Consider the following 14,295-nt stretch of genomic DNA (forward strand, 5'->3'; position numbering starts at 1 on the left):
CTGTTTTTCGTCTAACCGTCCCGTCGTTCTCCTGCTACAGCGTGCATTTCGAATTTCGACACTCTAAATGCCCTTCCTAAATTCCTTAGAAAAATCTTGCGGAAAATCAGTGTCGTTCGAGCCGCGGTAGAGAGAACATCTCCAAAGACTTGTCAATTCAAAACAAACGGTTGCTATTAGCTGTGTTTTTGATATTGATATTTAAACTAATCACTAGACTGCGGATCTTTATGCAAAATTAATGTTGGCTGCCGCTATTACAAGGGACAGGAGCCAGACAGATATTTGATTCTCACTGTGATCATTTTAAGAAGTTGAAAATAATACTATGGTGTTTTGAAATTACTTTAATCTCTCTACTATATTAAAATGCACCTACTCATGTTTGCTACAAATGCATGAAATCCGCAGTCTAGTGATTGCATTACCTGATTGATGTGATTTGTGCAGCAGTACAAGGGATATGGCAATTATTATTAGTGCATAACTATGTGTTGACAAATGTGAGCAGTGGTTGTGAGTGTGGAAAAATTTCAAGGCATCTGTGTGAAATAAACATACGAATTATTTATCGATTCGAAAGTGAAAGTTAAATTCTGGATCGTCGACTTGACCGCGCATCCCTTAGGCCTTCTACCACCGGCTGTGCAGTTCGTCGACCTGGCCGTACGTCCCTTGGCTTTCGGTACTGCCGTGTACCTGAAGACATCTGTGCAGTTCGTCACCGAGTGACCGAGTGACACACATTTCGAAGCAGCAAATGGATTTACGGCTGAATACGTGAGTTTTTAATTCAATCAGTTTCTGCTTCTTCTCTTTTTTTACGATTATCTCGTAAACTAAAGCCGATCGCCAAAAAGTCTAAAGAGAAATGTTGTTCAGAATCATGGTCTGGACAACGTATCCAAAGCTCATCGAAATCGGAGAGGATTCACATTATCGAGAAACTCTTGTTCGTTGCGATGTCACGGCGTACCACCGACACTCGCTTGCCGGCGTGGCGCGGCGCGGCGGGCCAGTACGCGCTCTGATTGGTCCGTGTTTTTCGTTAATAACTCCTAAACAAAGCCGCAGTTGACATTGGTGCAAAGGAAAATGTCTCTTAGAATGGTCTCAGGAACCACCCCTTTTCGGGATTTTCACGAATTTTGGGACACCCTGTATAGATATGTTGTTTGAAATATCGATCGCAAGATAATGAAATGTATAATATTCAAATGTTCTCGGCGCAACGGTTCGATCAGTTTATAGGAAAAAAGCAAAATTTGCACGTTAGTTAGGAACTTTCAACGTTTCGATCTTCATTCAGATCATTTTCAAGAAAGTAGAAAAACTGCGTCTGAAAAATATATTTTCACAATGTAAAACCAGAAACGTTAAAATATCTGCGTAACCAGAATGTAACAATGTAACAAGATACTGCAATAATTTACTTACATTGCTTTATAAAGATTATAAACACGGAATTGAAATTGTCTTAGCACATGCTGTTTTCATGTCGTCAGACAGGATACTGGATCATAGACCATCAAAGTCATTAGACACAGAACGTAACTGGTCGATCGATCAAAACAAAAGTCAATCGTCGATCGATGTTTGGCGGTTATTTCAAACCGTGAAAAACGTCAAAAACCCAAACTTACCACAGTTCGTGACCATATGATGAAAAACTTTTATTAAATATATGATAAAGATGTAATTTATATAACATGTAATAGGAAAATAGTTGTTATTAGGAAGTGATCACTTCTAATTAATTAATTTTAAAAAAATCGAAAAAAAAATTTTTTGTGTAATTACGTTTGTTCCTTCGGTGGAAACTTTCCGTTCTCTCGTATAAATTGCATTGTTGAATAAACTTCTTTCGAAAAAAACTAAAAAAACTAAAAAACTACTTGACCAAAATGGACCAAAATCTAATCAGCTCTAAGTTACAGCGGGGCACATCGATTGCATCATTCATCATCCTGATCGCGTTGTTACTTTTTCTGAAAACGTTAACGAAAAATTTGATTACATAGAAACGGCCATACGCACACACACACACACGCACACACACACATACGAACATTTTGCTGAAAATAGTCTAAAATGACTGCAATGACCATGAAACGTGAAGATCTGCTAAAAAATCGATTTTCGATTTTCGGGGTCATTACAATAACTTCCCTATAAAATCGGGAAGTTAAAAAAACATGAATAGCTATAGGTACTACTAGCCATGCGTACCACTAACCCTTTCGCAAGAGCAGTCCTACTCGCGAGCAAGCGAAGCGAGCGAGCAACAATAACCCTCTAGTTTATTTTTATTTTTCATTACTTTTTTAATTACATTTTTTAACCTTCCAAAAAATTAAAAATGTTAAAACTATGTTTAAAATATGTATTCAGTTTAAATAGAAACGTTTTGTTACTGTCATAATTGCATTAATAAAAAATGGTATATGAGAACACGTTGATGGTATTTATTTGGACTGATTGGAGAATACGAAAATGCAGGAAGTATTTTTTAGTTTATGAAACAATTTGTAGATTTATTAGTTGTCAAACAAATAATAAAATAAATTGTATAATATATATAAATTGATTTTATACACACAATTTGATCTTCTGTCTTCCTATAATAAAAAAATACAGTCATAACTATAATTATAATAGAATTTCATAAAATATTGAGGTTATTGCAAACTAATTTTATTGCTTCTCTCGAATGTCCATTTCCTTCCGAGACAGTGGCGTTTCTAGGTGTAAATAAAAAATGGTGATATAAAATGTATCATAATTAGACTACAATTATTCTAATAACGTGGAATGTAGTACATATTAAGTTTTAATTACCAGGATTTTCTTCTTCGACGTTAAACACCCTTTACTGCTTCTCGTAATTTACGTATATGTACATTAGAGTGGACCTTATTTTTCGACCATGAAATTTTTTGGTCCCGTAAACCAGAATTGTAACAAATGTTGAGAAAATGATCTGGAAAAATTTTGGGGCCGATTGGATCATGGGAAAATGAGGCGCAGCAAATTTGAAAATTTTGAATTTTTTAAAGCTTGACATAAATAGACGTTATGATATATCGTTGAATTTGTCTTTTTTCTCTTTAAGAATCCATATATAGCATAAACAGTTGTTGATAGAAAAAACATCCGTGACCTTGAAAATTTGAAATAATGACTTTGAAAATATTTTTTTCGCTGATACTATATCCACCTCCTTATATACTACAACTTTTGTTTGAAGAGTTTTTTCATATATACATGACTGACAGAGATACCGAAGCATACAACTGCGCATATAGCTATTTTCATAGCTACACATGCTGCCGAATAATGCAAATTACGCTTCGTAAACGAAAAAATAGGACTTTTGAGGCAGATAGCGCCTTAGATCGATGTTTTATCTGGCATTTTTTTTTTACTAGTGAAAAACCCCATGTTTGTATTATCGAGAAATGAGTAAATGAATATCTTGCAATCCTGGAAGTCTCTCTACTCTCTTAAATAAATTCATTAATACTCTCCAATCTACAAAAGAAAAACAGTTATAATATCGGAAAAAGAAGTTATTATGAATAATAAGTAGTCTGACTGAAACATAGACTGAAGGTGGTCAATGATACCGCTGAACGGGGCGTTAAACTAATGGAGTATCATAATAAAATTTTATATAGAAACAAAGAGGAGAAATAATATATACTACACAAACTGTGATGGAATATCGACAGCAGTATCCTGACGCCACAAAACAGATTTGTCAAAGGATTTTTAAATATTTTTTAATATAGAGAGAAACACCTTATCAATCCCTGCATGATTAATTGCTTTTTTAAGAGGCATTGAAGACTGCTTATTAACTGAGAGTTATTCAATTTTTCATTTTCCTCTCAGAGTCAGTAAGTTCTTTATTTTTCTCGGAGTCATTAAGTTTTCCATTTTTCTCGGAGTTATTCAATTTTTCATTTTCCTCAGTGTCGTCAAGTTTTTTCATATAGTCCAGTCGGCAGGTCGAAAAAAGGCGTGTACCTGGAAAGTATTCCGAACTTAATGAAATTTTGACACGTCATTTAGGGGTACTCTGGGGTGTCGAATCTCAGTTTTCGACGTCGAGGAACAATAACCCTCTAGTTTTATTTGGTGTGTGACTCTCCACGAGCCACACAAAGAACTTCCCGATTCGTTAGTTGCAGTATATTATTATCATTATTAAGTGTACGTTTTAAGAAGATTATACGTTTTCAGGGAAATTCAATAGTTTTCTACTTATCAAAATGTTTGCTATATGGCGTCGCATTAAACGAACATCGCAGGCTCGTTGCTCGCTTGGTTCCTTGTTACAGCATACTAATGTTGCAAAATAAATTGTCTTAATTACTTTTTCGCAAACGATACAACTCCTCATTATCCGGGTTTGCAGTATTGATCTTGGTTTTCTTCGATACTGTTAATTTAAATTGTCCCAAAATATATAAACCGCGCTCAATTTTGAAACTCTGCTCAGTGCTACATACAACATTTGTAAAGTTTGCCTTTCTGATTTTTTAAAATCCAAACATACTTTCTCGTATGTTTGTCCCTGACTTTTATGAATCGTAATCGCTTCAGCAGGAACCACTGGAAATTGACTACGTGTGATTTGATATTTTTCCTCACTCGACATATTTACATGATTCGAGAGTTTTAGTATTGGTGTTAAATTTTGATGAATATTTGCACTTTCCATATAATCACGATAACGAGTTCTTACTTTCACTCCTACTCTGGCCAATTGAAAATCTAACCTCAATATAGACCAAATTTTAGTATTTTCTTGAAAAGAGTAATAAATTTTAATATTCCGCATGTGTGTGCTCCATTAACCAATCCGTTTTCAACATCAATGTTATTAATAATTATCATATAGTTTATATTAATTTTCAGTTTAATCTCAGTTAATAATTCGTTTTGAACTGATTGTTTTTTTAAAGATTGTAATATAAATTTTTTTTGTATTATACTTTCATCGATATTCTTTGAAAATGTATTCTCGGGAGTAGAGATGATTAACTCACTTTTGCATTGGGATAATTTTCGATTATTGTAAGCGGAAACATTAGCGTAAGGTACAAAAAAAAATTTTTTTTTAAATTAAAAAAATTTTTTAAAATTTTAAAAAAATGCAAAGGAAAATTTTTTGTGTAATTACGTTTGTTTCTTCGGTGGAAACTTTCCGTTCTCTCGTATAAATTGCATTGTAGAATCAACTCCTTTCGAAAAAAACTAAAAATCTAAAAAACTACTTGACCAATATGGACCAAAATCTAATCAGCTCTAAGTTACGACGGGGCACATCGATTGCATCGTTCATCATTCTGATCGCGTTGTTACTTTTTCAGAAAACGTTAACGAAAAATTTGATACCATAGAAACAGATATACGCACACACACACAGACACACACACACACGAACATTTTGCTGAAAATAGTCTAAAATGACTTCAATGACCATGAAACGTGAAGATCTGCTAAAAAATCGATTTTCGATTTTCGGGGTCATTACAATAACTTCCCTATAAAATCGGGAATTTAAAAAAAATCCTCGCTGCACAGGGACTCGAAGGCTAGCTCCAGATTGCGATTCATACGCTCGACGCGCGACGGCTCGACAGTCGAATTTCAGTTTCGTTTCCATAAGCCGTAAAGCAATACAACATGGGAACATGGCAAGTGCTAAAATAGATTGCGGCTGGCACAAGCGCACAAGCAGCGGACACGGATATAGTAAAGGTACGCTGGTGAGTGTAGCGCGCGGGCGGGTTGCTAACACGATACCAATACAGTGTCTCCTGCACCGACGAAATGCCGTCGGTGGCCTCCTGTTTCTCACTCCAGTCAGAATATATCCTAGAGGGCGTAAGAGAACACCGAAAAATTCGAGGGACACCAACTCCCATAAGGCTGGCAGTCTTTAACAGTATCTCGTCGGTGGTCAGGTCTATTCCTATATCTCGTCGGTGATATAAGGATAGACGGATAGACCTATCACCAAATGTATTTTTGTGGCCATCTTTGCTGAGGCCACATGGCCTCTTTTTCTTGTCATTGCCTGTATTACCAATTCAGTTTTGGAACCCCAGGCAGGATCTCGTCGGTGCTGCTGACAGCACAAATGGGATATAGGAATAGGATACCTATATCTCGTTTGTGCTGACAGCTTTCTTACAACTTTTAGTATTTTCTCTACAATTCCGGCCAAATGCAATTTTAGAAAAAATTTCTTTTGACATCCTGTAGTAAACTAATTGCTCTGGCAATATAGTATATATCTCGCTGTGCATTACGCGGCAGTAACAGTAAATTGGCAACTATATGCGACGAATATTTTCGAATGTGTTTTGGCAACTACGCCGTCGATATCTGAAATTCTACGTAATTCCTAAACTCACCACTCTAAATTGTAGAGGGCATACGAAAACCTCTGGTTTTTTTTGGCACAGTCGGTAATTCATAGCGTGGACACGAAGTCCCATAAGATGATAGGTCTATCCTTATATCTCGTCGGTGGTAGTATGTAATTTAAATAAATATTAATTTTGTCAGTAAAAAGAAAGACTGCTGCTGCTGCTGCTACACATTTGTACAATAGACATTTACTTTACCGACATCTACCACATAGCACGTCCTACATTAGTGCGACCTGGTGCGACCGTGTTGCCCTCTTACGGCGAGGCAAAATCCAGCACCGTTCTCCGTGCAGCGTCGCGGCAGCAGGGATTCAAAACGCGACATTGCTGCCGCGCAGTCACCGACGAGATACTATCAGAGAGTATATGAGAGTGCTCACGCCCGGGGATTGGCCGTGCCGCTTTTGTCTCCACATCATGTTTAGCCTGGAACAGCTCCTACATCATCTTTAGCATGGAACACAACCTACATCCTCATTAGCAGGAAACAGAACCCATTTTACTGTTAGTCGAATATTTCTCTTACGCCCTCTAGGATATATTCTGACTGGAGTGAAAAACAGGAGGCCACCGACGGCATTTCGTCGGTGCAGAAGACACTGTATCGTGTTAGCAACGCGCCCGCGCGCTACACTCACCAGCGTACCTTTACTATATCCGTGTGCGCTGCTTGTGCACTTCGCGCCAGCCACAATCTATTTTTAGCACTTGCCATGTTGCCACGTTGTATTGCTTTACACGGAAACGAAACTGAAAGGCTGTCGAGCCGTCGCGTCGTCGAGCGTATGAATCGCAATCTGGAGCTAGCCTTCGAGTCTCCGTACAGCGGGGATTTATTTTTCATTTCTTTTTTAATTACATTTTTTAACTTTCCAAAAAATTAAAAATGTAAAAACTGTGTTCAAAATATGTATTCATTTTAAATAGAAACATTTTGTTACTGTCATAATTGCATTAATAAAAATTGGTATATGAGAACAGATTGATGATATTTATTTGGACTGATTGGAGAATACGAAAATGCAGGAAGTATTTTTTAGTTTATGAAACAATTTGTAGATTTATTAGTTGTCAAACAAATAATAAAATAAATTGTATAATATATATAATATAAATTTATTTTATACTAGCATACACAAGTTTATTTATTAAAAAATACAGTAATAACTATAATTATACTAGAATTTCATAAAATGTATATTGAGGTTGTTTGGGATTGGCTGGATGCTTTGGCAGCGTGCTCGCTCGATATATTTTCGCCGCTCAGCGATAGGCGGCTACGCCGGGAGTTAGCGAGATCTAAGATCGATCGCGGCTCGCGGAATCATTGGCCGACACAGTCGAGAATCGATTGCGATAGATTATCGACTGAATCAGAGCACTGATCTCTGATTGGCTGATCGATCGACGGGATATCCAATCGTTCTTCCGACTGTGACGGCCAACGGCCGACTGATTGATCCGTTATCACTCTGTCTATCGCACTTCGTTAGAAAGGTCATACCTCGTTCTCTCTCACGTTACCACGCGCATCTTGTACAGTTTCGCGAGTTATCTCTTTTCTTATAACTAAGCGTGCGGGTATTAATTAACAAGTAATTTCTATCCTGCAAGTTGTTCTTTATTGTGAAGTGTAGTAATCAAACGCGCTCGTTTGTTGTGCTACAAGGTGTAAATTCGAATACTGTTAACCGTTGACGATTCCCTGTGTGGAGAAATAAAGTTGTTGATGTTAAGTGAATGGTTTTCCCTACTTGATCCGTAACATTTTGGTCCTTCGAGCCGGATCTCGCGCTGCAATTCGCTAGAAGGTAACAACTGAGTTATCTTACGGAAAGTGCTTCGATTTCGCGCGGAAAATCATGGCTGATCTTGTCGGAGATCAGCGACTTATCGGGCATCGACTCTCCCGAATCGTGACCAACATCAAGAAGAGGGGGAAGGCGAACATTACTCTGGGCCTGCTTCGGACCGGTCACTCATCCGTCCAACAACTCTGGGCCGATTACGTCCAGGGAGACTCTGCAATCAGAATCGCGGCTAGAACTGATCCTGAATTACTGGACATCCCCTATTTTCAGGACGATGAGTACGAGGAGACCCATGAAATTTATATGGATCAAGCTGCAATGCTTCTCGACATGATCTCCGAACTCGAAGCCGCTGCGACCGTTAAGGAACCGTCTAATTCAAACTCAACGGCTGTTGAGACGAGCCCTCCAAGGTCACGCGCGGTGTTACCAAAGATGGGTCTCCCCCTGTTCGAAGGTCAATACAAGGATTGGCCTTCATTTCGCGATCTGTTTACCTCGCTGATCATCAACGACAAGTCCTTGTCCCCGGTAGAGCGTCTTCATTATTTAAAAGCTTGTATGAAGGGCAGTACTACCAAGCTTCTCAAAAACGTGAAGACTACTTCGGACAACTTCCAAGTCGCCTGGGATAAGTTGAGTACTCAGTTCGAAAATCCTCGACGTCTCGTACAGGCTCAAATCCAATTGCTTGCTTCCCTGGCTCCCATGAAAAGGGAATCCGCTGAAGAGATGAAGCAACTGTACGACGACACGTTCGACGCCATCGACGCTCTCGATAACCTCGGTCGACCCGTCACCAACGCAGTCGACTGGATCGTCGAGTTGACAGTCGAGGGATGGGATCAACAGTCTCAGCGGGAATGGGAGGATTCTCTGAAGAAATCCAAGGAATTGCCAACCCTGGAACAACTGAAAGAATTCATGGAGGGTAGAATACAGATCTGTGAAAGGTTGGAGGCGTCATCTCGCGCTGAATCTTCCGCTACTAAGAAATCTTCTGTCAAGTCAGCTAAGGTCCATCAGGTGTCCAAGGCCAGCCCTCCGGTAAGACACTGCAGTCTCTGTCAGGAGAAGCACTTCATCCTGTTTTGCAGTAAATACCAGGAGAAGACGCCAGCCGAGAGGAAGGAGGCTGCACGTTCGCTTAACCTCTGTTTCAATTGCCTTGGGAAACATTCATCTACTGAATGCAAGTCATCTAAGAGGTGTCAGAAGTGTGAGGGGAAGCAGCATACCACGATCCACGATGCTGTCACCACCGCCAAGGAGACCACCTCTTCGGTAGCCTGCGTGCATCACACTTCCGAGCCCGTGAGTCGAAATTCCTCCGTTCTACTAAGTACTGCACGCGTCGCGGTTTCAGGCACCATGGGGCAAGGCTGCCTAGCTCGATCCCTCATAGATCCCGGCAGTGAAGTCTCGCTGATCTCAGAGTCGCTGGCTCAGCGGCTCGGCGTCAAAAGGAGGCAAGCTCGAGTTCCTCTTCTCGGCGTCGGAGGTGCCAAGGCGAAATTCACTCGGGGAAAAACCACGCTGATTATCTCTCCTCATGGTGGGAGCAAGACTCGATTCGAAGTCCCGGTATACATTATACCTGAACTTTCTCAGTACCGGCCTCGCAACCTACCTGCACTCACCTCTTGGCCACACGTCCAAGGATTGCAACTCGCCGATCCTGGGTATCATCTCGCCGACCCGGTTGACATCCTAATTGGTGCCGACTCCTACAACCTCATCCTCCGGGAGGGGGTCAAGCGAGGTCCACCATACACTCCTGTGGCACAGGAGACGGCTCTCGGCTGGATTCTCACTGGTGGAGTCGAATCGGAAGACGGCAGCCTTGCTGCTGGCAGGGCCGGAGTCCCTGTGCACCACTGCAATGTAGACCGAGAACTAATAGAATTTCTGACCAGGTTTTGGGAGCAGGAGGAGATCGATGCGTCCATCCCCGAGACTGCTGACGACCTACGGACTGAGGAGCATTTCCTGTCAACCCATCGTCGCCAATCTGATGGTCGGTTCATGGTACGCTTACCATTTAACAAACCTCCGGAACTGGGGGACTCTCGTCGCATCGCTCTTCGCACGCTGGAGTCTCTGCACGGCCGGTTGCGGCGATCTGACGAATTCCGAAGGGCTTACTCAGAGTTCTTGGAAGTCTATGAATCCCTGGGGCACATGACAACGACACACCATCCAGTTTCCAACAAGGCCTACTACCTCCCACATCATGGAGTGTGGCGAAAGGCCAGCACGACGACCAAGCTTAGGGTCGTCTTCAATGGATCGATGCCATCCGCCAATGGCAGGACGCTCAACGACTTCCTACTTCGGGGTCCGAATCTGCTTCCCAATCTGGCTGACATCCTCCTCCGGTGGCGACGGCACGCTATAGTCTTTTCCGCTGACATTGAAAAGATGTACCGTCAGATACTAATCCATCCTGAAGACCGGAAATGGCAACGGATCCTGTGGAGACCTGAAAAGGAAGAAAGTGTCGTTGACTACGAACTCAACACCGTCACCTACGGATTAGCGTGTGCACCCTACCTCGCTATCCGTTGCCTTCGCCAACTCGCCAAGGTAGAGGCGCAACGGTACCCACTCGGATCCCAGGCCGTACTGACAGACATCTACATGGATGACGTTCTCACCGGAGCAGACACAGTTGCCGAGGCTAGACGCAAACAACTGGAATTACGAGAACTCCTCATGGCGGGCGGATTCCCGCTGCGCAAATGGGCAGCCAATTCGAAGGAGCTTCTTGACGGACTCTCGAACGACGAGAGGAAGGGCATCGTCGAATGGGACTCTCCTGTACTCCACAGCGTATTAGGTATCGAATGGTTCCCTACCTCCGACTGCTTTCAGGTTACCTCTGCGACGTCTCTCAGCAACTCTGGGTACACCAAGCGCTCTGTGCTCAGTTGCACAGCACAGCTGTTCGACCCTCTTGGTTGGCTGGCTCCGGTTACGATCGTCGCCAAGGTGCTGATCCAATCGCTGTGGCTCCTGAAGGTCGACTGGGATACTCCTCTTCCAGAGAAGGAGGAGTTGATGTGGCAGCAGTTCCAGCAACAACTCCCGGCTCTGCAGACTCTCCGCGTCCCTCGTTGGCTCGGAACCCGCTCTTCGACGCAACCTCTGGAGATTCATGGATTCGCTGACGCATCCGAGCGAGCCTATGCTGCGGTGGTTTATTCGCGTACTCTCAACGCAGAGGAATCTACTACTGTATCTCTGATTGTAGCAAAATCCAAGGTGGCGCCGTTGAAGAGGGTTTCTCTGCCCAGACTGGAACTCTGTGCAGCTTTCCTGCTGGCCAGGCTCGTCGAGCACGTCATAAAGGTGCTCGATTGGCGAGAGGTCGATCTGCATCTGTGGTCTGACTCCTCGGTGACTCTCAGCTGGATCCAGGGACATCCCTCTCGATGGCCGACCTACGTTGCCAACCGTGTCGCAGAGATCCAGAGGATGTTACCACTAGCTAAATGGCACCACGTAAGAAGCGCCGAGAACCCAGCCGACTGCGCCTCCCGAGGGTTATCTCCAGCTGAGCTACCAAAGTTTGAGCTGTGGTGGCGAGGACCCGAATGGCTCTCGTCGCCAGGACAACTTCCAGCGGGAACTATCCCAGAGGCGAACCACGAGGCGGAGAAACTAGAAGTCCACCACGTGACCAGTAGATTGGACAGCAACTCTTGCAACTTAATCGAACGATTTTAGAATTTAACACACCTAGTCCGAGTCCTGTCCTGGTGTCGTCGATGGGTACCTGGAAATCGAAGGAGGGAACCAGTCATCACAGCTTCCGAAATGCATGAGGTCAAACTCATCCTACTACGACTAGAGCAGTCAGCGGCATTTTCGGAGGATATCACTAACCTTCGGAAAGATAAGCCCGTAGCAGCTAAAAGCAGACTGGCGAAACTCTGTCCCTTCTTGGATCAGGCCGGAGTGCTACGAGTCGGAGGCCGCCTACAAGCAGCCAATCTCGCTTACGACAGGACGCACCCAGCGATACTCCCCGACGAATCCCCTCTGGCTAAGTTGTGGGTCGATGCTGCACACAAACAATGCCTTCACGGGGGGACACAGCTCACACTGGCTGCGCTACGCCAGGACTGCTGGATCCTCAGAGGTCGCCATTTGGTAAATTCATGTATCCACCGTTGTCCAGTCTGTATACGCTGGAAAGGGCAAACAGCCCAACCTAGAATGGGAAATCTCCCATTAGCTCGAGTAACACCAAGTCGTCCCTTTTCCAGGTCCGGAATCGATTATGCAGGTCCAATACATCTTCGATCCGGTCGGGGTCGTGGCCAGCGCAATTCGAAGGGATACATCGCAGTTTTCATCTGTCTGGCCACTAAAGCCGTGCACCTGGAGGCTGTATCGGATGGATCCACCGAAACATTCTTAGCTGCGCTACGACGATTTGTTTCACGGCGAGGTCGTTGTTTGGAACTGTACAGCGACTGTGGACGTAACTTCATAGGCGCCAACCACGAGCAGCGCACCCTGCTGAGACAATCTGTGCAGCAGGGTGGGGGTCCATTCGCTGCAGCCTCCACGGAAGGCATCTCGTGGAAATTCAACCCCCCTTCCGCTCCACACTTTGGAGGGATCTGGGAAGCGGCGGTTAAATCGGTGAAGCATCACATTCGCAGGGTCATCGGCGAGCAGCGACTTTCCTTCGAGGAGCTGGCCACGCTCCTGACTGGTATCGAAGCTTGCCTTAATTCCAGACCTTTACAGCCGTTGTCAGATGATCCTGAGGATCCAGCAGCCCTAACTCCGGGGCACTTCTTGATCGGGGAACCTCTTCTTGCGATTCCAGAGCCCAACCTCGACGAACTTCCAGTATCTCGATTATCTCGGTGGCAGTTAGTCCAACAGCTGCGACAACACTTTTGGAAGCGCTGGTCTCGGGAGTATCTGAACACCCTACAAACCAGGGTCAAGTGGCAGAAAAACAAAGTCTTGATCAAGGTCGGATACCTATGCCTCGTCAAGAGTGAAATCTTACCTCCCACGCAATGGCCGCTCGCTCGAGTTGTTCAGCTACACCCTGGACCAGACGATTCTGCCCGAGTTGCCACGGTACGCACCTCGACTTCACAATTTCTCCGACCAGTGCATAAACTGATCCCTCTGTTGGCACCGGACGACGAGGAGAATAATGCTGGAAGTACTCCCGAGGTTGGACTCTCGAACGGCTCCGAGCCGTAACGGCACTCGCCCACGTGCTCTGCTACGTTATTCTCAATTAATGTTACGTTTATTAATCCTTTGCTTGAATCACAAGTTGTATCACTCACCTCGTTATCACACAGTTCATCTCCCTATCACCTCATCTCACTATCACTGTAACACTGTTCATTTACTACGCGTCGGTTTTTTGTAGATACTACGCAGCACGTTGCTGACCCATTCAGCTTGGCCTTCTCCCGCTTCAGTTTCGTCATTGGCTGACGAGGCGGGCGGAATGTTTGGGATTGGCTGGATGCTTTGGCAGCGTGCTCGCTCGATATATTTTCGCCGCTCAGCGATAGGCGGCTACGCCGAGAGTTAGCGAGATCTAAGATCGATCGCGGCTCGCGGAATCATTGGCCGACACAGTCGAGAATCGATTGCGATAGATTATCGACTGAATCAGAGCACTGATCTCTGATTGGCTGATCGATCGACGGGATATCCAATCGTTCTTCCGACTGTGACGGCCAACGGCCGACTGATTGATCCGTTATCACTCTGTCTATCGCACTTCGTTAGAAAGGTCATACCTCGTTCTCTCTCACGTTACCACGCGCATCTTGTACAGTTTCGCGAGTTATCTCTTTTCTTATAACTAAGCGTGCGGGTATTAATTAACAAGTAATTTCTATCCTGCAAGTTGTTCTTTATTGTGAAGTGTAGTAATCAAACGCGCTCGTTTGTTGTGCTACAAGGTGTAAATTCGAATACTGTTAACCGTTGACGATTCCCTGTGTGGAGAAATAAAGTTGTTGATGTTAAGTGAATGGTTTTCCCTA

At 43.6% G+C, this 14,295-nt stretch overlaps 2 protein-coding genes across 2 annotated transcripts; both read left to right on the forward strand.

Annotated features, from left to right (window-relative positions):
• Positions 1-8,308: 8,308 nt before the first annotated feature.
• On the forward strand, positions 8,309-11,986 carry LOC143208142 (uncharacterized). The gene has a single exon (XM_076422275.1). The coding sequence runs from the start codon at positions 8,309-8,311 to the stop codon at positions 11,984-11,986; it is 3,678 nt and encodes a 1,225-aa protein (XP_076278390.1).
• Positions 11,987-12,076: 90 nt separating this feature from the next.
• Positions 12,077-13,492, forward strand: LOC143208143 (uncharacterized). The gene has a single exon (XM_076422276.1). It carries the CDS (start codon positions 12,077-12,079, stop codon positions 13,490-13,492), a length of 1,416 nt encoding a protein of 471 aa, XP_076278391.1.
• The last annotated feature ends 803 nt before the right edge of the window (positions 13,493-14,295 follow it).

The sequence above is a fragment of the Lasioglossum baleicum genome, chromosome 4 (assembly GCF_051020765.1).
Source record: "Lasioglossum baleicum chromosome 4, iyLasBale1, whole genome shotgun sequence".
Classification (NCBI taxonomy): domain Eukaryota; kingdom Metazoa; phylum Arthropoda; class Insecta; order Hymenoptera; family Halictidae; genus Lasioglossum; species Lasioglossum baleicum.